The sequence below is a fragment of the Nicotiana tomentosiformis genome, chromosome 3 (genome assembly GCF_000390325.3).
Source record: "Nicotiana tomentosiformis chromosome 3, ASM39032v3, whole genome shotgun sequence".
NCBI lineage: Eukaryota > Viridiplantae > Streptophyta > Magnoliopsida > Solanales > Solanaceae > Nicotiana > Nicotiana tomentosiformis.
This window is the reverse complement of record NC_090814.1, coordinates 132039239-132062653: the sequence shown is the minus strand read 5'-3', so window position 1 is coordinate 132062653 and position 23415 is coordinate 132039239. Positions and strand designations below refer to the sequence as shown.

At 36.2% G+C, this 23415-nt stretch overlaps 3 protein-coding genes across 5 annotated transcripts; 2 read left to right on the top strand and 1 right to left on the bottom strand.

The window, feature by feature from the left end:
* The first annotated feature begins 464 nt into the window (after positions 1–464).
* On the top strand, positions 465–6119 carry LOC104107725 (nuclear pore complex protein NUP96). 2 transcript variants are annotated; one of them, XR_011415004.1, is made up of 7 exons: positions 465–618; positions 882–3474; positions 3774–3897; positions 4385–4533; positions 4762–4834; positions 5028–5125; positions 5645–5781. XR_011415004.1 is itself a non-coding variant. In XM_009616603.4 (6 exons), the coding sequence occupies exons 2-6, from the start codon at positions 928–930 to the stop codon at positions 5838–5840; spliced, it is 3114 nt and encodes a 1037-aa protein (XP_009614898.1). In that variant the 5' UTR covers positions 466–618; positions 882–927; the 3' UTR covers positions 5841–6119. The 2 variants fall into 2 exon arrangements, 1 of the variants encoding a protein (XP_009614898.1); XM_009616603.4 differs by lacking the exon at positions 4762–4834 and having other exon boundaries at positions 466–618; positions 5645–6119.
* A 4763-nt stretch (positions 6120–10882) lies between these two features.
* LOC104107726 (uncharacterized) lies at positions 10883–16057 on the top strand. Of its 2 annotated transcripts, none has more exons than XM_009616604.4 (10): positions 10883–11121; positions 12391–12475; positions 12748–12822; positions 12910–12946; positions 14337–14420; positions 14537–14597; positions 14923–15029; positions 15383–15448; positions 15632–15783; positions 15871–16057. In XM_009616604.4, the coding sequence occupies exons 1-9, from the start codon at positions 11043–11045 to the stop codon at positions 15725–15727; spliced, it is 690 nt and encodes a 229-aa protein (XP_009614899.1). In that variant the 5' UTR covers positions 10883–11042; the 3' UTR covers positions 15728–15783; positions 15871–16057. The 2 variants fall into 2 exon arrangements, with proteins under 2 accessions (XP_009614899.1, XP_070053740.1); XM_070197639.1 differs by lacking the exon at positions 10883–11121 and adding an exon at positions 11431–11568.
* Positions 16058–16622: 565 nt separating this feature from the next.
* LOC104107727 (deSI-like protein At4g17486) lies at positions 16623–19010 on the bottom strand. The gene is made up of 3 exons (XM_009616606.4): positions 18437–19010; positions 17983–18270; positions 16623–17025 (listed from the first exon to the last, which is right to left on the bottom strand). Exons 1-3 carry the CDS (start codon positions 18567–18569, stop codon positions 16772–16774), a joined length of 675 nt encoding a protein of 224 aa, XP_009614901.1. The 5' UTR covers positions 18570–19010; the 3' UTR covers positions 16623–16771.
* Between the last annotated feature and the right edge of the window lie 4405 nt (positions 19011–23415).

Below are 23415 nucleotides of genomic sequence, written 5' to 3'. Positions count from 1 at the left end.
CAAAAAAATTCGCTTTATTTCGAAATCAGCGTTTGTTCATAAAATTTCCAATTTTCACTTGAAGATGCATTTTGAAAATTTTTAAAAATTTGAAAAACTGCAAAAAACTGTTTTTTAAAATTTTCACTCAAATCACTCACAAAACTTCAAAAATAACCCAAACTAAAATTTATGTCCAAACACAACTCTAAATTTCAAATAACATTTTCACTTGAAAAAAAATTTCACTATTTTTTTGAATTTTACAATTCTTATGTCCAAACGACTACTAAATTTCAAATATCATTTTCACTTGAAAAACTATTCACCATTTTTTCGAATTTTACAATTCTTATGTCCAAACGCCTACTAACCCATTTTTACTGCGCCGCAGGCTCCTTAAGTTTCTGAGCTCCACATTTTACCCTCTGACGCATCACGTGCCCCCCACGGGTCACAGGCGAGGGAGTAGGGCAGGGAGTGGGGGCGGGAGTTTGGGAAATTGAGAAAGCAAAGCAATTTTTTTTTCTTTCTGAGTCTAAAACCTTCCGTCTCCCTCCAGTCTCAGCAACATTCATGAACACGAACGCCGAGAAGTAAAGAAGCTAGAAATCTCTAATTTGTTCATCGTAGTGTAAGGTAAGTGTATTCCATTTTTATTTACTGTTTCTTCGTTTTCTAAGGTAGATTTCAGTTCGGACTCGTTAGGGTTTTGGGAGCTGCTCTGCTTTTTAATCTTTGATTCAGTCTTTGTACATTCGATGCCCTATACGCTTGAGTTTGAGCTATGCTAATGCTATAACACGTGAATTCTCAGGTTTTTATTTGTTACTTTTGCGTTACCCATGTAAATTTAAATATATACTAATATAATACTATGTACATTTGGATTTGATTATCAGGCACTTGCAGCGAAACTTTAAAAGGAGTGAAAGAAGTAACATAGTAATGGAAGTTGATTTAGGGACTCATGACCAACTTATTGTTTCTCAATCTCAATGTAAAAGAAGAAAAGTATCCCTTGACGGCGTAGCTTTAGATCAGATTTTCGGCGAGAATGAAGCTGCTTTACCTACCTTGCGATCTACTGATTATTTTACTGAGCCTTGCTTGAGTGAATTGGCTATTAGGGAGCTTATGAGCCCAGGGTATTGCAGCAGTGTTCAAGATTTTACTGTTGGGAGGTTTGGATATGGGTTTGTCAAGTTTTTTGGGGAAACAGATGTTAGAGGGTTGGATTTGGATCGAATTGTGACGTTTAGCAGGCACGAGGTGGTTGTATATGAAGATGAAAATGACAAGCCCCCAGTTGGCGAGGGACTTAACAAGCCTGCTGAAGTAACTTTGCTACTGAAAATACGATCCTCCAAAAATTGTGATGTGGATTCTTCTAGAGAAATGGTGGAGAAGTTGAGATGTAGAACTGAGAGGCAAGGAGCACGTTTTATCTCGTTTAATCCATCAAATGGAGAATGGAAATTCTCCGTTCGGCATTTCAGCAGATTTGGTTTGATGGATGATGATGAAGAAGATATGATAATGGATGATGTGTCTCCAGAAGTTCTAGACCCGGTGGATATGAATGGAGGAGACGTTTCCTACATTGATGAAGAAACCACCTTAGTCAATACAACTGATCTTTCACATTCTCTTCCTGCTCATCTTGGGTTAGATCCTATGAAGATGAAAGAAATGAGAATGCTGATGTTTCCGGCAGAAGAGGAGGATGTAGATGATTATCATTGCGTGCCTTCTGATAGAAAACCACAATTCAGCAAAGAATCTTCAAAATCCCCTTTCCAGCATAAATACCCGAGAATTAGTCCACCTTTGACTCGCAAGACTCCATTGGCTTTGACCGAATACAAACATGGTAGTTTTGGCTCGGACTCACCAGGGTCCATTTTGCTGACCCAACAAAATAAGGGTGTGCTTCTAAAGACAACAAAGGCTGAAGGTTTGAAGCTGGATCTCAGGCAGCAAACACCTATAAGTGGAAGCCACTCTCATAATGTTGTTGATGCAGGATTGTTCATGCGTAGATCATTTGGAGTTGGCTGGGGGCCTAATGGTGTTCTTATCCATTCTGGCGCGCCAGTTGGTAGTAAAGACAATCAAAGTTTGTCCTCCATAATCAATTTGGAGAAGGTTGCATTTGACCAAGTAGCTAGAGATGAAAATAAAAAGTTTAAGGAGGAACTTGTTGATTTGTGTTTTGATTCACCTCTCCTTCTTCACAAGGAAATTAGTCATGAAACCAAAGAGTTTGGGGAGGGACCCTTCACGTTAAAGCTACAAAGAGTTGTGTGTGATCGTGTAATGCTTTCAGATGTATGTCGGAGTTATATTGGTATTGTTGAGAGGCAGTTGGAGGTTCCTGGATTATCTTCAGCATCCCGTGTTCTTCTGATGCACCAAGCAATGATTTGGGAATTAATAAAAGTGCTTTTTTCATCCAGACAATTGAGTGGGAAATCAAAGTCTCTAAAAGATGAGGATGAGGAAGACATGATACCTGATATGAGAGAAACTGTTTCAGATGTTGATCCAGAAGCACTTCCATTGATAAGGAGAGCAGAATTCAGCTATTGGTTGCAAGAGAGTGTTTGTCATAGGGTGCAGGAGGAAGTAAGCTCTTTGAACGATTCAAGCGATCTACAACATATGTTCTTACTTCTAACTGGTCGGCAGCTGGATGCTGCTGTGGAACTGGCTGCCTCTAGAGGAGATGTGCGACTTGCATGTCTTCTTAGCCAAGCTGGTGGTTCGATGGTTAATCGTTCTGATGTTGTTAGGCAGCTTGATCTTTGGAGAGTAAATGGATTGGATTTCAATTTTGTTGAGACAGAGAGGATTAGGGTTCTTGAGTTGGTTGCTGGCAACATTCATAGAGCTCTGCATGATGTAGACATTGACTGGAAAAGGTTTCTGGGGTTGTTGATGTGGTATCAGCTTCCACCAGAAACTGAATTGCCTGTTTTATTCCGCGCATATCAGCGGCTTCTCAATGAAGGAAAAGCTCCATCTCCTGTTCCAGTTTATATTGATGAAGGACCTGTAGAAGTGTCTATGAATTGGCATGCAGTGAAACATTTTGACCTTGGCTATTATCTTATGCTTCTTCATGCCAATCAAGAAATTGATTTCAGTGCTCTAAAGACGATGTTCAGTGCCTTTGCTTCAACAAATGATCCCCTTGACTACCACATGATCTGGCATCAACGAGCTGTTTTAGAAGCCATTGGTGCTTTCAGTTCTAATGATCTTCATCTCCTAGACATTAGTTTCATTTCTCAGCTGCTGTGTCTTGGTCAATGTCATTGGGCTGTCTATGTGGCGCTTCACATGCCTCACCGTGAAGATTGTCCTTATTTGCAAGCTGCTCTTATAAGGGAAATACTCTTTCAGTATTGTGAAACTTGGAGTTCTCAGGACTTACAGCGACAGTTTATTGAGGATCTAGGTATTCCATCAGCATGGTTGAACGAAGCTTTGGTGAGTCAGTGGTCTTACTTTGATTTCAGTTTTATGTTGATCCACGCTTCTTGCTTTCCACTTTATGGCAAATCAAAGCTAATCTATGTCACCGAGATATTATTGCTTGCTGTTTCTGGACAAGATGGCTTAACATTATGCTGAAAAGAGAGCAATTTCCAGCGTGTACTTTGAAATTTCTTTGAAGATGCTAGTACTTTTTTGTCGAGTTAGTGCTTTGCCTGCAGTTGATTGCTACTAGTGTGGAATCACTCTTCTGCTTGCATCTTATTTTTCACCCTTGGCTTACTCTATTGCAGGCAACATATTTTAATTACTACTCTGAATTCCCCAAAGCCCTAGAACACTTTTTGGAATGCGGAAAGTGGCAGAAAGCGCACACCATTTTTATAACTTCAGTTGCTCATTCTCTTTTCCTATCAGGTACAAGATTGCTTATCTCTAGATTTATCTTTATATCTTTTTTGATCATTTAGATTCATCTTTATATCTTACTATTCGTTATCCAGAATATGTACCTAGAGACATCTGTGTTTAATATCTCTGTTCTTTTACTCCCAAAAGTTATATAGCTTTACCACTTGCAATACGGTATGTTCAGTTCCAGAAGGATGCTATTTTACCGTTGTTTGCTCTTCCCTTTTCTTCTTCCAGCTTCAATCTTTTTCTACGTGAACCTTGTTTAATAATTTAGAACAGAATTAATGAAACGCTGTAAATGCCGTAAGACTTGTCTTCTTATGGCCATCTGAGTCGTCATCGAGTCTAAATGTCTCATCATATAATTTGTTATGTGCTCATATACTCTGATATGCGTCACCTATTTGATTTGGGGGCTTGTTTTACAGCTTTATCTTTTTACTCAAAATTTGTTCTGGTGCTAAATTACTCGAATATTGTTTATTCACAGAAGAACACTCTGAAATATGGAGGCTAGCAGCTTCCATGGAGGACCACAAGTCAGAAATTGAAGATTGGGATCTGGGAGCTGGAATATATGTAACTTTTTATTTGTTGAGAAGTTCTTTTCAGGAGGACCATGACGCTATGAACCAAGAGGTATGAAATTTCTCTGTTATCTAGTTACATGTGTTTGAATCCTTTTCTCAAATATCCTGGAGCTGTTAACCTTGTTAGATCAAAATTTGCTTTATTTGATGGTTGCATATATAAATGCCGGTGAATGACATTTTTGCGTCCATAGTTGCGCTGAAAGTTTTGACCTCCCCCCTGGTACTATTACAATTGGGAGGTCACATGCATTTTGGAACAAAATGCTCTTTTCAGGTGGATGTGGGAAGCCTATGTACTTACTGACAGGAAAACTGGACTGGAAATGAGATCTTAGCTGTGCAGCTTGGTCAGTGATCAACTTGTAAATGCACAGTTCATGTAGGAATTGAATGATAGAGGTCACTGTCACGAGATTTCTGCATAGTAATAGGAAGTAGAGAGAATATCTGTTTACGATTATTGCTTGAAGCTTATCGACATATCTCCTAGTTATTCTAAAGCTTTATAGGAGATTTGACAAAACACATTTTTATTGACAGGGCTCTCTAGAAAACAAAAACAGTGATTGTACAGACTTCATCAGTCGCTTAAACAACTCTTTGGCTGTTTGGACTAGCAGATTGCCTGTCGAAGCAAGGTACTTAACATTGAATTATTAATAGTCTTACGTTCAAATTCCAGTGGAGGCAAAAACACGAGATGATTTCTTTCCATCTGCATAAGCCTTAGTAGGTAGAGTTATCTGGTACCTGAGTTGATATGAGGTAGAAGGTACCCGATGGAATAGTTAAGGTGCGAGCAAGCTGGCCGGGGTACCATCGTCATTAAAAAAAAAAACTGAAACATGAGGCTGGCAAGTTGACTGCTTCTTGCTAGAGGCAACGCTCCCCCCCCCCCCCCCCAAATAAAAAAGAACAACTCCCCCCCTCTTTCCACCATCTCATTGAACCCATAACCCTTCGTTTCTCATTTCTAAGTTTGAATTCTCATGTATGATTAAATCAGTAGAGCTTTATGTCAGCTGGTTTATGTTGAAGTAAAGTATCCCATAAAGCATGGAAACTTGGCATGATCCTCGAATGCTTTAAGTCCATTTGGTGTAGGCGAGAGCTCCTATAGTAACAAGATTGAACTAATGAATGTATATTGTCTCTAGGGTGGTTTATTCGAAGATGGCTGAGGAGATATGCAATTTGCTGCTTTCTGATAGCGGTGGAAGTTCAGAAAATGAGGTCCAGCTAAGCTGCTATGATACCATATTCAAGGCACCCATACCTGAAGTTACCCGTGCATACCATTTGCAGGATGCTGTGTCTCTTTTTACATCTTACCTTTCGGAGGTGGCATCATAGCCCTTATGTCAAGACCCATCTCTCTAGTTTAACAGCAAAATTTTGTATGTTTATACGCCGTGAAAAGTGTGAGCATTAATGTAGTCATAGCTCATTATCTTGCAATCCTTCTCCCCGAGAACTTCTGTTGTTTGTGTTAATTTGTGTATTCATTTACAAGTAAAGGATTTACTTGTAAATGTTTGGGTTTCATTGGACAAATTGGCATTGCAGTTCAATGAATCGATGTTCTGCAATGTCTTGAAGACATGATTTGAATTGATTGTAATTATATGCTTTCGTACTCGTGCCAGAAACTTTCAGTTATTTGGCATAAAACAAAAGTGGCACAACTGATAGCATTTATATGTTTCCTTAGTTCTCCAGCGAAGAGTATGAGTTCGTGGATTGATTATTGATCCTTCTATTGGTCAGTTCGTTTGGCAACCACTCAAATGCATACATGTAAAACACAACGTGAAACCTCAACATGGATACCTAGGACAAGAAATGTGTTTTGAGGAAAAGGGAAAAATCACCTACGTTACTTGGTGTTATGTTTAAGAACTCGAGCGAGTACGTGGATACATGGATCCTTCTGCATTGCCGGCTAGTTAGGTACTAGTGGTGTACGTAAAATATTTTTCCATCAGCACTAAGTGTGATTTATGAAAGTAGAGAAACAAGAGATCCTTTGTATAGGATAGAGTGACTTTGTTCATGTGAAGAATAGCTGCTTATTTCTATTCTTTGGTGCATTATGAGGTTTTGAATTGTATAGAAAATTGACTGTATTTAGTATTGAAATATTTAATCATATGCAGGTTGTCTTTATTTTTTTTGGTATACCGTTTGTATGCAAGAATTTAGTTTGTAACATTAATAATATTATTTACTTTATTAAAAGAATTTCCCACCACTAAAAAATTGTATGAAAATTTACAACCAAAAATAATATAAAACTGGACGTATTATTCGATAAGGAAATTGTCACTGTACCATGTTTCAACTTACGTCCCATACTTAAAAAAATATACGTCCCATACTTGAAAGAAGAAGATCAAAATATACGTCGCAAAAAGAGGTAGCTTATTTATGGTTTTAAAAAAAAGACTTACCTTCACATTAGCACATATAACTATACCCATAGTTATAAGTAACCTGTTAAATGGGTCGGGCCGGGCTAGCCCACTGACAACCCGGTTCAGTCCGGTCCGCTAAGGGGGTGGGACATGTTGGTTAGGGTTGGGGGTTTAGCCGGACGGAGGCGGGTCATTTTTGCTAACCGGTGCCCCGGAACCCGACAAGCCCGGTAATTCACTAACGGGTTTTTACCGAGATACAACCCGGTCCATCCCGATTACCAGTATGCATTTTTTTCTACCGTTGCCACGTGGGACTGGTTGGTTAGGGTTGGGGGTTTAGCCGGACGGAGGCGGGCCATTTTTGTTAACCGGTGCCCCGGAACCCGGCAAGCCCGGTAATCCACTAACGGGTTTTTACTGAGTTACAACCCGGTCCATCCCGGTTACCGTTATGTATTTTTTTTTACCGTTGCCAACAGTCAAATTTAAAAATGATCGTTGGGCAACGGTCATTTGTTTTGTATTTTTGGCCATTTCGGCCTATCACATTAAGAAAATAGCCCTCCCCCGCCTCTAATAATTAATAAATTATATTTTTAACCTTTTAAAAACTATAAATAACCCACCATCTTATTCATTTTTTCTCACAAATTTGCTCTTTTACTACTCTAATTCTCTCTTGATTATTGAATTGCTTATTGTTCTCAAGTTCTCAATTACTTATTATTTTAGGTTTTATCAAATATTTACGGTAGCCACTACAAAATTATAATTATCAAGTGAAGTGTGGTATCAATATCATCAAATATCAATTGAAGTGTGATATCAAATTTAGTGCGGCATCCGGACTCCCGGTACACTAGTTCTATCTCTTTCTCTTCTTTGGTGTTTATTTTTATTTTATTTTATTAATTTAGATTTTTAATTAAATTGAGTATATTTAGAGCAGCCAAAAAAATGTGTACTAGTAGGGTGGTACTAGTAAGAGTAAAAATCTTAAAAGATCAAAGATGTGGTACTGGTTCTTCTAGTAGTTTTACACATATTTCTGAAAGTTCTCCTGAAAATTTAAATATAGATTATGAGCAACTTCAAGAAGATTATGGTATAGATGATAATTTAGATGATATTCAATCACCTGATAATCTTGAAACACCACCACCTACACCTGGCACTGCTAGTCAAAATACTAGGGGTGAATGTCATGGTAATACAGGTAGGCCTCCCCTCCCTATTAAGAGAATCGAAGATTAAGAAGTAAGTAGGGTGGTTACTATTTGTAAGGAAATTTATAAACATGAGACCGGAGGTAAGCAGGGGGAACGAGTCAACTTCGTAGGCTCATGGTAGATAACCACCCTATTGCATGGGGTGCTAATGAAGAATCTGGCCAACAAAAACTTAATTCGAGTACTGGCGGTTTAATGAGTAAATACAATATAGTGAGAGATTGGAAAAAATTAGCTAAAATAATTATTTTAGGTTGTTTACCTTTTAGTTTTGCAACTTCATCATATCCTGTTACTTATATTCAAGGAATTTATAACCCTTTGTTTAAAGGTATTCCTAAAAGTACTTGTAGAGCTGATATCTTTAGGCTTTTTGGACAATATCAGACATATATCCGTTATTTGTTCGCTAGTCTTTCTTGTAGAGTTTCTCTTACTTCTGATATTGGTCGTGCTGTTAATGAAAATATTTATTTAACTGTTACATGCCTTTGGATAGATGATAATTTTTGTATGCAAAAACGTATTATTGCATTTAAATATGATAAAAATCAAAGTCATACCGGTGCATTTATAAGTAATACTATTCATGAAGTTGTTATAATTTACAATCTTTCAGAAAAAGTTTTGTGTATGTCATTTGATAATGCTTCTAACAACAATGCTGCTATTTCACTATTAAAATTGTATCTACACCCACCATTTCCTCAAATATTTCATGTGAGGTGTGCATGTCATATTTATAATTTAATTGTTAAAAGTGACCTTGAATTATTTAGAAATGAGATCACTTTAGTTAGAAGAGTTGTTGGTGTAATTCAAGAAAATAATAGAAGTGCTAGATTAAATGCATTTAAGGATAAATGTGTACAATATGGACTAAAATCAAGACTAATGCATGAAGAAATAGTTTACTAGGTGGAATTATACTTATTTATTCTTAAGATACTGTTATAAATATAAAATGCCTATAACTAAAGTTGCTAATTCTCATTGTACCGATCCTATCCGTTTGTTAACATTTAGTACTTGGGATGTCATCGAAGATGTTGTAAAAAAATTTATAAATTTTTTATGTAGCTACACTTGAGTTTTCTGGAGCTTATTATCCTACTATTGCAAATGGTTTAGTATATATAGTTGAAATTTCTCTTTTACTCCATAATTTCAAGAAGAAAGAGGGATATAGTTCTGTTGTTGAATCTATGCTAGATAAATTTAAGAAATATTTCTATCTTATTCCCCCTATTTACTTAATTGGTGATATTTTAAACCCTTCTATCAAAATGGCTACATGTCGCCAATTAATCACTGCTTTATATGTTTATATGGATATTGGACCAACTGAAATCCCTGATATTGAAACTTGTATTTCTGATCTACACAAACATTTACAAACTTTATATAATTATTATGCTAACATTGTTGATGCTTCTTCTGCTATAAATGCAAATATTCCTTCAAGTTCAGTTTCTACATCTGCATCCAGTGCTTTGGATGATGATGATAGTGTTGAAGATTATTTAATTTGGTTTACACTAGGAGAGCATCAACAAATTAGTAACAGGAATATTGATGAACTCCAATTCTACTTGCAAAAGGCAACATAGCCCCGCACAAAGAAATTTCTACCGCTGGGTTGGTGGAAGACCAACTCAAATCAATTTCATGTTCTTTCGTCCATGGCTCGAGACGTGCTAAACGTGCCGATTTAAACAGTTACATTAAAGATCGCATTTAGCCAAGCAAGGCAGCATCTAGGAGATACCCGTCATTCATTGGGTGGCAACGCTTTGAAAGTTTTAGTGTAATTCAAAGACTGGATAAGATCAAAACTGAAAATCAAGGGCGTGAAGAGGTAGATGAAACGGAGAACCGAGAAATTAGAAATATAATAGTTTATGGTTCCGATTCAAGCAATGCCGCAAACCAAGAACCTCATGTTGACATGGATGAACTTACAAAATAATGCAAAGCATGTGATGTACTCTTTCTTATTTTTTTTTATAATTGTTGTAAACTTTTAATTTGCAAGTTCAAAAATAAAAAATTCAAAATAGAACTTCCAAATTAATTTGAAGTATTATTTATTATTCAATGAAATATGAATCGAAAGCCTTTAGAGTTTGATACTTACATATTGGTCTTATTAAATAATTTTATGTAGCCACTTAGTTTCAATTTTAAAATTCAAATTTCAAATTAAAAACTTAAAACTTTAAAGTTTAAAAAGCTTAATTTTCTGCCTTAAAATATTTATTTTATTATTTAAAAGTTTGCTAACACTTAAATATCAATTACATTGAATAAAGAAAACATAATATATATTTAAAAACCGGTCCGGACCCGATAAGCCCAAACCTCGGATGGGCCCAATTTAACCCGAAAATTCCCAATCCACTATCAGCCCGGTAAGCCAGCCTACTACTCAGCCCGCTCCACTAACCGGATAGACTATTTTTTTTCATGTCCAGCCCGGACTAGCCTTTCCGGTTAACACCTTTAGTTATAACTAACCTGTAGATTTATTAAAAAGAAAAGAAAAAGAGACCATTGTACTTGTAGCACCCAGTTGGGGAGACGGCTGCGAAGTGTGTTAACAGCTGATCACGACCTCTTTCATTAATATATATATAAACAAAACACTTACTTGCAATTCGTCGATCCCCAACGCCAGCGAAGCTTCCTCTCTCTTTTGTTACTGCCACACGCCGCCTTCAAATTTGGACGACACGCGTATATATATATATATATATATATATTCATTCATCCCCACACCAAATTCCAGAAACACCCACTTCCTCTGGAGACCCTTGGACCGTTCACTCCGAGGATCATCATCTTCTTCTTCTTCTCTATTTTTTTCTTTTCTGACGCTCCTCCTTTTACCCCAATTATATTACTTGAAGATGCCTCGTACTTCATCCAAGAAAGGCGTAACTGGTTCTGCAGCCTCTACCAATCCTGCCGTCGATTTGTTTCGCTCTGGTAAATTCTTCCTCTTCTTGTTATGTTCAGTTTTAATTATTGATTCCAATGCATCTTCTCGAAAAATTAGTATTGCATGTTTACTTTGCACATGGAGTTAATTTTGTTTTATGCGAATGTTCTCCCACCCTTTAAAGTTCCTATTCTTTGAATTAATTATTTTTCTTTTGGATAGATCACGTAACCCTCCCCCTTCCCTTTTTGTTTTTATGAGTATTACATCATGTAGACCCCTTAGAAATTGGATTTTGATAACTGATGATTAATTCGCATTAGCGGCTTCCAAATCTTGGGACATGTACAATTAGATTAGTTTCAGTGAAGTGTCTATGACAAGAGGGCAGAGTTACCCGGAGGTAGCAGGTACTCGATGGAATAGATGAGCTATGTGCAAGCTATGCGGACACCACCGCCATCAAAAAACAAAAAAGAAAGGAGGATTTTACCGTAAGAACTTGTTCATTTATAAGAATCTTGTAAGCCGCATGTTGGACTTGATTGCCACTTGAACTACGCTATCTGATTAAAGTTTTTCTGGAATGTTGTTCGAGTATAGATGAGAATTCTTGAATTAGTGGTAGCAAGGAAATGGTGTAAGTACTAGTTGCGACAATCTGGTCAAGATACAAACTATAGGCAGCTATGACCACCGGGGCAGAATAGTGTCACTGTCAAGTTTTGTGTGATCATAAGGATCCCCATTAACCCCCCCCCCCCCCAAAACCAAACAACGCACACACACAAAGAAGAAGACACTATAGGTTAGGAGTTTTAGTTTTTCCTGTATTCTGTAGTGCTTTAAATTTTCACTGGTTTACCTTTAAGTCTTTAACCCTCTTCCTCATGTGCCCAACATAAAAGGAAACACATTATCTTTAAGGTCATCCCAAGGTATCATCCACTTGCCATTGCACAGTATCCGGTTGGTGTAGGCTTTGATGCTAATGTAGTTGGTGTTGTTAGGTTTTAGTCCTTTTTTTGTTTTAATTTTTGTGAGTGCTTGGGTATGGCTTTGTGAGATGTTATTCTTGGAATTTTTGGGAGTATTGGATGTGGATTTGTTGTCTCGGAAATTATGTCTCATTTAATTTGTATCTGCTGAAATTTTTGTCATAGGTGCTTGAGAACTACTCTATTGATGCACTCAGACCTCTTGGACACTTAGTATTTTTTTATTTTTTTTTCTGTCATTATGTGTTATGAGTAGAATATAATATATGCAGTGTAGCTGCATTACAACAGTATCTCACTTCGTTTTCATTGCTTCAGCTTCAAGTAAAGCAGCAAATAAGGAATTGGAACGTATCGACCAATTATTTCATACATATGCCAATACTTCGTCTGGTATGATTGAGTAAGTATGCATTACCATTTTTCTTTTGTATCAGTGTAATCCCTATTCTGTAATTTCCGAGCATTACAAGTACCTTATGTTGTTTGCGCTTCTAATATCCATCGAAGAAAATATAAGATTTTGAAGCAAGAAAGTTTTGCTTGGAAAAAATAAAGAAGAAAAATATGGATATTATCATTCAACTTTTCCACCCAATTAGGGCAGTTTCGCCAGCTTGTTTAAGTTCCTCAGTTTTGCACTTGATTAATGCGCTTTATATTTTTCATGGTTAGCCCGGAAGGAATTGAGTTTCTTTGTTCCGATTTGGAAGTCGAACATACCGACGTCAGGATATTGATGCTTGCATGGTGAGATCCCTTACACCAGTTACTTGTTAGTTAGTATGAAGTATCCTACATCTTCAGAGGTTTAATAACAATAACTTTGAAATTTAGGAAGATGCAGTCTGAAAAACAAGGATACTTTTCACTGGTATGTATTTGTTTGACTACTTCTAATATTACTTTAGCGTTGCAGTATGTACTACACTTCTTTTGCTGTTTCAATCATCTTCCTCAATCTTTCACGGGTAGCTTTTGTTTCTTCCTTGCAAGATTGTCTATTGGGTCTATACTTGGAAAATTAAACTCATCTGTTATGTCTGTTTATCTCACATACTGTAGTTCTTAAATTAAGACTGGGTTCTTTCTTTTCCAGGCATATAAATGTACTTTGTTATCTTAGGGAGTTTGTGCCAAAGGGTACTCCCGTGAAAAGGGTGCTGAAGAAAATTGATCAAAGTCTCAGTTTTTCTTAAATGCTTAACTACTCTTAACCTGCTTGTTGGTAAATAGAGCAAGAACATAGGATATAGGCACTGTACGCAGGATGACAGTCTTGCAGTGTTTTTCCCCAGGCAAGCCAGTTCCTGCAAAGATTAGCCAGCTAAATGGACGAATTGGTGTGCATCTTTTTGTCTGTTTGCTCAGGATAATTATTCAATTGGATTTTTTAATTATGCTTTTGCCACCTGTGTCTTAGATATGCCCATTTGAACATGTTCATACTTGTAGAATAGTCTTTTGTCCGGGATGGCATGTAATCTAAAGAATGGAGTATTTGCCATGCGCCTAGAGAATATTTGTTTTAAGAACTCATCCCAGGGCTTAAGTTTTGGAAGTTTATGATCAGTGAGGTCTAGAAGCTACATTCATTGAGTAATAATTATGCAGCATCTTCTGGAAGGAAGTTGAGATACGGAAATAATAGCTGTTTATTGTACGAACCTAATTGTATATGATTATTCTATTGTACTGCATTATCTGCCATATCAGTTGGGTACTACATAAGGTGTTTGTAGTTTTTGTTGAGATATTAGTGTTGTCTGCTACAGTATTGAAAGCGTTGCATTTATTTGATGCTCTAATGAAGCATCACTCATGGTTTCTTGACTGTACCTCAACGTTTTACTATGAGTATGCTTGGGTCATTTTATTAAAAAAATGTATGCTTGGCGTATTGTCAGTCCAATTAGTTTTAGTTTGCACCAAAGTTTAATGGAGGATCAATTTGTACCAAAATAGTAAGGGTAGTGAGCATTTGTAAAATAGTGAGCACTTATAATCCTATCACTTAGTAAAATGCAAGAAATATATGTGTATCAGGTTTTTCTAGGGATACAATTATTCTTTTTGGCCATAGTGTAGATTGTCTTGTTTGTTTCTACGAAGATTAACAAATATTCATGCTCCCTCTTCCACAAATCCGAAATAATGATTTGAACCCATTAACCAGTTGCTGGGCTACTTGTCAGTTTGATAGCTTTCTTTGCTTATATTTGCTTGTATGCTTCTTATTAACTCACCATTGCTTTGACTACTAGGATGAGTGGCGGAGGGGCCTCAAAGCATTAAGAGCTGACACAGCACAGAAATTGAAGAAAGCACTCCCAGAACTTGAGAAGGAGGTACCTATTATATTTGAACTTTCGCTCATGCTATGTGGAATTTTTGGTGCCCTTCTGCTGTGAGAAGGATTGCTGTTCTGTTCCGCTAATATCCACATTTTACCCTTCTTTAAAAGGTCAGAAGGCCATCAAATTTTGTAGAGTTCTACTCCTATGCGTTTCAGTATTGCTTGACGGGTATGGTGCTTCCTCTTCACATGCTGTGTAACATCAAGTTTCGTTAATTCTTGAAGGAAAGATTCATTGATCAGCTTTAGACTGAAAAAGGAAACAAAGATGAAAAAGTACAGAATACTTTTATAAAATATTGATATGAAAATGTATAATCAGATATAAGGCTTTGGAGCTTGGAAAGAATAAGGTGTTCTGTTATGCTGCGTTTAGATTTTGTTTTCATTTATAATAGAAAATTTTAATTTGTAGCAGAAGGTAAATTGCTTATTTGAACTGTGTCTGCTTTCTTCTGATTACCAGTTTTCTCTTTTTATTACCTCTTTTCTAGAGGAGAAGCAGAAGAGCATAGACGTCGAGAGCATTTGTCTCCTGCTTGATCTCGTTTTAGGGTTTGAATTTCGACCCCAAGTTGACGCCCTTATTCAGTATTTGAAGGTGAGTTGCACTGTGCTCCTCCTGCTATTTATAATTGGCCTCTGATAATGCCCTTAGGGTGCTTTTGAATGATATCATTTACTGCTAATCATTTATGTTCTGGAGCTCATTCTACAGTGGACACCATTTGTTTGACCGGAACCCTGCAACTTCTATCTATAGCTCCTTTTATAGTGGATATTTAGTCACTTCCCTTGTAAAAGGAGACTTTCCCGTTGAAAATCTTACTTTTTTTAGTCATTGTTTCATATTTATTGAAGAAGAACCATCAGCAAGCATGCATTGAAGATCAGAGTAATCCTTCTAAATTCTAGTAATTAGGAGTATGCTTATGTGCTTGGTTACTGGTGCAGACGCAGACTGATTACAAGGTTATAAACATGGATCAATGGATGGGATTTTATAGGTTTGTTAATGAGGTAAATCTTCGGTTCACTTTCACTTTGTCAATCTGTTTTAGTTATCCTATTTGTGTCATCACCTAATATGAGCAATCAGGTTGTCATCTGACAGTTGCATGCATCAGAAGCCTTGTGGCTACTTTGATGACTCAATGTTAAGATAAAAGTCTTATATCCTATCTTAATGTTTCCGTGTAACAGATTAGTTTTCCAGACCTGAGCAATTATGACCCCTTCCTTGCCTGGCCACTGATCCTGGATAATTTTGTGGAGTCACTGAGAGCAATGCATGGCTAAGAACACCGCTGTTTGGCATGTCACTGTGTGCACCAAATATTATTTGTTAATGCGAAGTAGGTTTTCTGTTTCCACATAGTGATTGAATTCTGAAATTTGTTTGGGAGTCGTTTGCTGATAATAAAAATATCATTCCTGTGCAGGATTGTTCAAGCCGCGCCTCAAGCTGCGCATGCTATTGTTTGGAAATTTATCTTTTTCTTTCCTTTATTCCCCCTCTGTTCCCCCTTCCCCGACTTGTAATGCTAAGACAAGATATGGAACGGTAAGTGGAGCTATTCTTCATATAACTACTCTTATTCAACATAAATATATAGGATTTTCTTTCTACCTTTTAGTGTAAGGGTGGAATTTGGTGTAACAACGAATTTAATGTGTGTTACCGCAAGGCTACCATATTCCATGGTAGGTTTGAGAGAGCTAGTAGATAGTGTTATGACTTGTGAGATATGATAGGTCGGTAAGATTGTGGGTCCAATTTCAGGTATAACATTAGATTTTAAGACTAGAAATGGGCGCGCAAGAATAAAAGATTGGTAGACAAATTCGGGAGGGGTTTGGTATTTGGTAAAACTAGAGGAAAAAGGAGGCCTTTTGATGCCGAAAGCTGCAAAAAGGCAACTTATTCTCAAAAAGGAAAAGCAGAGCAGATTCCTAGTCACCCTAAATCTGATGTGTCTCATTGTACTACGGTTACGCTTTTATATTGTGTTATAGTTTTAAACCAAATTAGGACCTCTTGGTCTTGAAGTATTGCTTGGTCTGAACATGTTATCCAACATAATGCAAAATCATGATGATGGCGGAAATATTTATACAACAATATACCCAGTTATTATCTCACACATGACGGAACTATTTATATTCTAATAAAATCTTATATAAGACACTCAAATTTAATGTTGATGCAGCTATCTATTGCATCGAGTCCCCATTTCATAGAAATCATTCATGTACAGAAAATTCAGAGTTGTTTGCTTTATGAAGTAAAGTAGAGAGCAAAAGAATAAATGTAGAACAGAACAAACTTCATTATCAAGAAATCTATGTTGAAGTGGATATCAAGGCTGAAGATGAAGGCGCTGGACTCCTGCTTCTGTTGCTTCTACTTTTGATTAGCGGCGGGGAACACGACTTCTCCTCCGAAGATGGAGATGAATCCGTCGACGGAGTCAGTCTATTAGAGCGGCTTCTGAGTTTCTTCTTCTCCCCTTCATCACATGCCTTGTCTTCAATCCGATGGTGGCCAACTTTGGTCGAGTTCAAGCTCACTGGAATAATGCAATTGCAAAATAAACCTACCCAAATTTAAGACGCAATTAATTCCGTATGGTAAGCAGAAAACTGGAACCGACCAAATTTAAAAAGAATCAGAACAATATTTTAATCACATCAAACCATATCAAGGAAAGTTCTTGGATAAGCAATTCCTATAAGGGTATATCCTTAATTTAGAACTAGCTTTTCAATTGGGGAATAGGACGTTTACTACACTCTACGACTTTGAGTAGCTATCAGGCCACATCTGGGCCCCATAAATTTCCTAGTATTAAGCTATTGTGAAAACCTAATCACCAAACATAATCCAGTTGTCTTCGTGTGACCTATGGGTCACGAGTTTAAGCTATGAAATCAAGTCACTGACGTTATATCCCTTGGGGTGCAGCTCTTCCCGACCCTGCATGAACATGGGATGCTTCGTGCATTGGGCCCTTAATTTTTTTTTTTTTCAGAAATTCAGTTGCAAAACAGAACAAGAACCAGTGCTGTGAAACTGAAGAAACTTCCTAATTCAGCAACATCATGAGAAAACAAAAAATTCCAATGACAGGAAATTTTGAACTCCATAAAGTGACAAGAAATTATAGTATAATTACATATTAAGTAGTAACATATTAACAACCATTACTTTGGATTGCAGTAAGTTAACAACCAATAATAAACATAGTTAGCCCTGAGGGATGGTTTGGTTGGAAAACAAGTTATCCTTTCATTAATTATCTCGGGATTAGTTATTTCACCCTCTCATATTTTAGATAAAAAATGTTACAATTCCGGGATAGCTAATACTGGGATTAGTTATACCACGATTTTATCTCAACCAAACGTGAAATAAACTCATCTCAAATTTAATCTCGGGATTAATGTACCAAACGAGTCCCGACTGTTTTGGATATGAATTGTGCGCCACTATTCAGATGATTCATTCATATAGCCGACTCATAGTTAATTAATTGATTGATTAAGAGACTTACCGATGCGTGCAAGTCGATTTACCCAACTGGGGATAGGATTGCCTGTAAGTTTAAGACAAGCATCATTGCAGAAATGGTTACAATTCTTAGTTATAAGGTTGTAAGCATTTCCTCTGTATTTCTCAGCAAGCTCTTCCATTACTCCCCTCACTTCTCTATGAGTCATCTCTGTCCATCCAATCAAAATTGCTTTCCTAAACGTAAATCCCTCGCACTGTTTCGGTTCCCCTTCAAATATCCCCGTTGTTGGATACTCGTGAGCTCCAAATGCATACTCTACGCCGTGAACTAACAAAGAAATTACAAAATTAATTAAGAAAATTTCTTGCTTTTCAAATAATTAAGCTACCTAAATATGCCTAGATCTGATAATATAAAGCACTACAAAATGTTTTAAAAAAAAAATCAAGAAGAGAAACAAGACTGAGAGAAACAAGACTGAGTTATTACTGACCTTGAACACCAGAATGGTAAACACCAAGTCCAAGCCAATAAGCATAACCATTAATAGAAGTGAGATCGTACACATTTAGATACACTGGTACTGTTCCACGACCACATCTAACTGAATTCTTTCTGCAAATCATTTTTGTACAATCCCCAAATTTTTCTTCTCCTGCTAACACCCTTTTAGTCAATGACCATAGCTAAAAAACAATAAGCAGCCACATTATAAAGCAAAGACTGAATTTTTGACAATTAAATTCAGATATGTTAGTAGGTAGAAGAAAGAGAATTATGGGTTTTCTTTCTTTTTCTCTTCCCTTGGGAGAAGATTATCGGCGGCGTTATAGTGCCGGCGCCGTCTAGTTTTGGCGGAGAGTGTTGTTGTTATATACTTGTAAAAATGTATAGAAAACAGAGAAAAAGAAGCTTTTATAAATTTGAGAGGGAATTAGGGGAAAGAGCCTTTTAAAAGATAGGTTGGAAATATGGAAATCTGAGCTGTGGGGTGATCCAGTTTTTTGAAATTTTAAAAGCTCTATTTTTTTGGGAGAAAGTAACGTACACTCATTATGATATCCACTGGAAATCCAGGAGTGGGTTCCTTATTATATTGGGATGGGGCTCTCTCTTTCTCAGTAAACTAATGAAGTGGAATTTGATTACTGCTATGGAATGATTATGGACCCTTTGTCTTCAATCATTCTGGTTTTAAAAAACTAAACAAACCTTATTCACCTCTTAATATTAAAGCTCTTGAGATAATAAATAAAATATATAATTTATCATAATATTCATATTAATTGATATATATTTTTAATGGATTTTAGAAAATGATTTAAAATGAATAATTAATATTGTGGGTATAACAGAAAATTTTTTGTCTTTCCCTTGATATGCTAAAAGTGACAAGTAAAAGTGAATTATATTTTGTTTTCTCCAGATATCCTAAAAGTGACAAGTAAAAATTTTTCTTTAGAATATTTGACAAGTAAAAGTGAACAGGGGAATAGTATAGTATAATACATCTTGTAATTGGTTTCTATTCTTTTCTTTTTTTTGAAAGAAATTAATCTTATATTCATCTACATTGTGGAGTTTGTTGCCTTAGTTTAGAGAGCGACATTGTGGTTATACAAGAAATAGTTCAGCGAGCTATACGAGCTTAACTTATGGCTACACATAACAAGTGAAATTAATAACGAAAAAATTAAGAAAATATTTTCTTTTAGGTTTTTTCTTCTTCTTTGGTAAGTCAAAACTTTCACTACCAAACTGAAATTATGTACAAGAATAAAAGGCATTGTAGTTGGACATCCCCAATAAATATAATAGCAAAACTTTATCTACTCAGCTATCTGCCAACCAGCTACAACCAGATTATACATTCGGATAAGTTGTTTTAACAGTCTCTTCTTCAAAGAACCTTTATAGTGAACCTCCTGTGTAACTCTTCGAATCAGTTTTTCTTTAGGTTAGTAGTATTTAATGATGAGAAATATAGGTTAATTATGGTAATATTAAAATTAATGGATAAAATAATTTATATAATGATTTGATGTCTCCAAATACGGTAACAAAGCGATATGGAAAATTTATTTTATATTTTATTAAGAGGAGCAAAGACTATACAATTATCTACTGTTACTGATTCAATCTACAATAACATCCATATTTGATCTTAGATCAGTTTAGACAGTTTACGTAGGCATTTTATGAGCTTTTGACCTGGTCCATTTCCACCTCCCTTTTTCTTCTCATAATTTTTACTTTCAATATTAATAAGGTTTGGACTCTTTTTTAATCTACTATAAAGTGATGGATACTAATAGTCGCGACATAGAAATAATTATTTGACTTTCTCAAGTTAGAATCCCAACTACAACACTTATGCGAGTCCAATTTAATTCTGTTGCGTTAAATAGGTATCTTCATATTTTTTATTTATGTCCATATACAGTGGCGGAGCCACCTTATAGGAAGGGGTGTCAATGACCCCCTTCGCGGAAAAAATACATTGTGTAAGTAGGTAATTTTTTTATATGTATATACTATGTATTGATTTCCCTTAATTTTCTGATATGTTTACTTTTATATATTTTGACATTTCTTAATAAAAATTCTGGCTACGCCGTTGTCCATATATAATAACTATCTAAGTTTGAGTTGTGTTTTTCTGGTAGCGTTTGATGTCCAAGTGATGCTTAGTCCTATCTTCCTTCTACGACACCATAGAGTCTATGATGTGTGTTGGGTTTTTAAGCTTAAATGTAGCTTAAAAAGGGTGAATGGGAAATGGAGGAAAATTGAAAATATTTGAGTTTCCCTCATTGACAAAGGGACATTGTCCCATATTGGAAGAGGAAAAGATTTTGATGGGTATATATACAACTGTTATTCTTCTAGCTCTTAAAGAATTAAGAAGAAGGCAAGCCTCGCGCTGCCATCGTCGCTCGCTCGTCTTCGGTCAATTGATTGATTGGGTTTTTGGACCAAATTTATTTGTTAATAATAAATATTAACAGAAATATTAGTTTTTCTTGTAAGCGAAAAATTAATATTAAATCCAACGGAACATTATATGTCTTTCGGTTTTTGTAAAAGTCATTTACGTTATGGCCGTTTTACACAAACAACCCTTCTGAAGAGTTGCACCTCTTCAGTTTTGAAGAGTCGTACCTCTTCAGTTTGAACTTAACATTGGCTATAAATACCAGTCCATTTTCTCAGATTTTCCATACGAATTTCTGAGTTCTCCTCCTTTCTTCTACATTGTTTTAACTACAAAGAAAGCAACAGTAAGTGTGATTTGCTACCGATCTTTGTGTTCGCTGAAACACTGGAGTTTGAAGTACCGCTACACCAGTGTGTAATTCGTTCTATCCTGTGAGGAAATAATCCACAACCTTGGTACTAGGAGGAGATTAAATTTCTTAAGGAAACACTGTGAATTCAATGGGTTTAGATTAAATCATGTTTCTTTTACATTTCTATTTATATGTTATTTTATCTTCTCCAAAATTATTTTACAAATATAGTTTACTATCAATGTGCATTCCCCGCTGGCCATGGATTTGGTAGCTTTTGTAGTTTATTTCTGTATATAAACTTAGGAGTTAAAGAAGCGATGCTAGATGCGAGTTGTATGCAAACCTACTGGTGACACACCATTTTATCTAGCATTTGTGTTCAAATGTTGGATAAAGTTAAGTCGTCCGAACTAACATGTAAGATGCATCTATCTTTCTCTCTAGTGCATTTGTTCAAGCTCACTCTCTTTCTTTTTTCTCCTCTTTTTCTAGCTTATTCTTTTCTTTATGTTTTTCTTTCCTTTTTCTACCTTTCATATATTCATAGAATAATTTCACAGCTACAGACGACTCCGCTTGTGCTTAACTTATAATGTAACACAGTCGGTCCAGAGCATGGACAAAGGAGAAGGATTTTGCATCTATTAGAACTCACTTTATTCACTGTAGTGTCTTAATTCCTTTATTCGACTTACGAGGAGAAAAAAGGCAGAAACTGGTTTGGACCTTGACATGCCACACTTCTTCTTTGGGGTGGAGTTTGTTGCAATGCATTTAACTCTGTATATTATATACCTTCCACGACAACCTTGAACTTTTTTTATTTCATTTGAGGCTCTTTCTCTGTTTCCTTTTCTAACATCATTTCAGCGAACATAGATTTATGTTCTTATTTAGGTTGAGAATTCATTTAAGGATACCAACAATAAGATCGTCCTTATTAAAACAACAAATTGGAACAATAATGTTATTAAGCTTCTTTGGTGTTAATACTTTGGATAGGCAAAAACAACAAATTTATCCTTTTAACTTGACTTAATTGTAAAAACAGAAAGAAAATGAATATTATGATCTGTTGTTCAACTTTGTCGCATTAATATTCTTAATAGTTAGAATAGTAATATTATTAAGTTTGCTAATCATGTACTTTTTCTGCAGCATTTTGTTGAATAAATGGATCTTGTATACCCTCAAAATCGGTTAACAATTGAATTTATACGCGGTTTTAAGGATACGTGATCTATTTGATACAAAGGAAGAAATCAGATTTAATGTGGAGGTAATTAATGGAAAGATAATTGTAAACCACGCAAGTTGAACAACCTAGGCCTTGTGAGTTCAATCTCCTTCGACCTTAGATATAATATTATTGAAGTCGGAATGGTATGAACAAAGCTAGAAACAATAGCATGTTGTTCTTTGAAGTATGTTACAATGCTTGCCCATGAATTAATGAGTTTCCCTTATATATTAAGGGAGATCTTCCTTTTAAGATATTTTTTATAAAAAAAATATAAGTCCTTGATTTTGTAGACCGTTGGCCCCTTTTTGACTTAATCCCGTGATTTCTGCCATAATAATTGGTTAATGGCGAGAATCACGGATCCTTATCGGATGAGTTGGCGAAACTTTTCTTCGAGGCCGTTAGAAGCAGGATCGGTCGTGCCTTCGGTAAACTCAAGGGCAAATCTGATGGTCTCGATAGCCTGTTTTGACGATGCTTTTAGGTCTGACAATATCATATTCCGATCTTGGCTGATCATGCCGAACTTCGAACCTCGATATCGAGATCGGTTTCATCCGTAACTTCGATCTCTTACAGATGTGTCGAGCCTGGCATACCGTTCCAGATGCTCGATCAAGCATCGAGCTCGGTTTTACTCGTATACAGATAGTCCCCTCATTTTTTGGAGAGTAGGCGATGAAAAACGATGTGAACCCTTAGTTCTCACTTCAATAAATCATGACGTAAGCGACAGAAGGTAATTGAATCGTCCCGTCGGTCCAATCTTCAAGGCATTAAATGTGTGTCAGTTGATGGTCGGCCACTTCGGGAGGTGAACCACCGCTTGAGAAACATATAAATATCCTTCAATCCGTTTATTAGAACTTTTACACTCAAATTCTTCTTGTATTCTAAGAAAACTTCACCACCTTCACCTTCTGGTTTACTAACTGT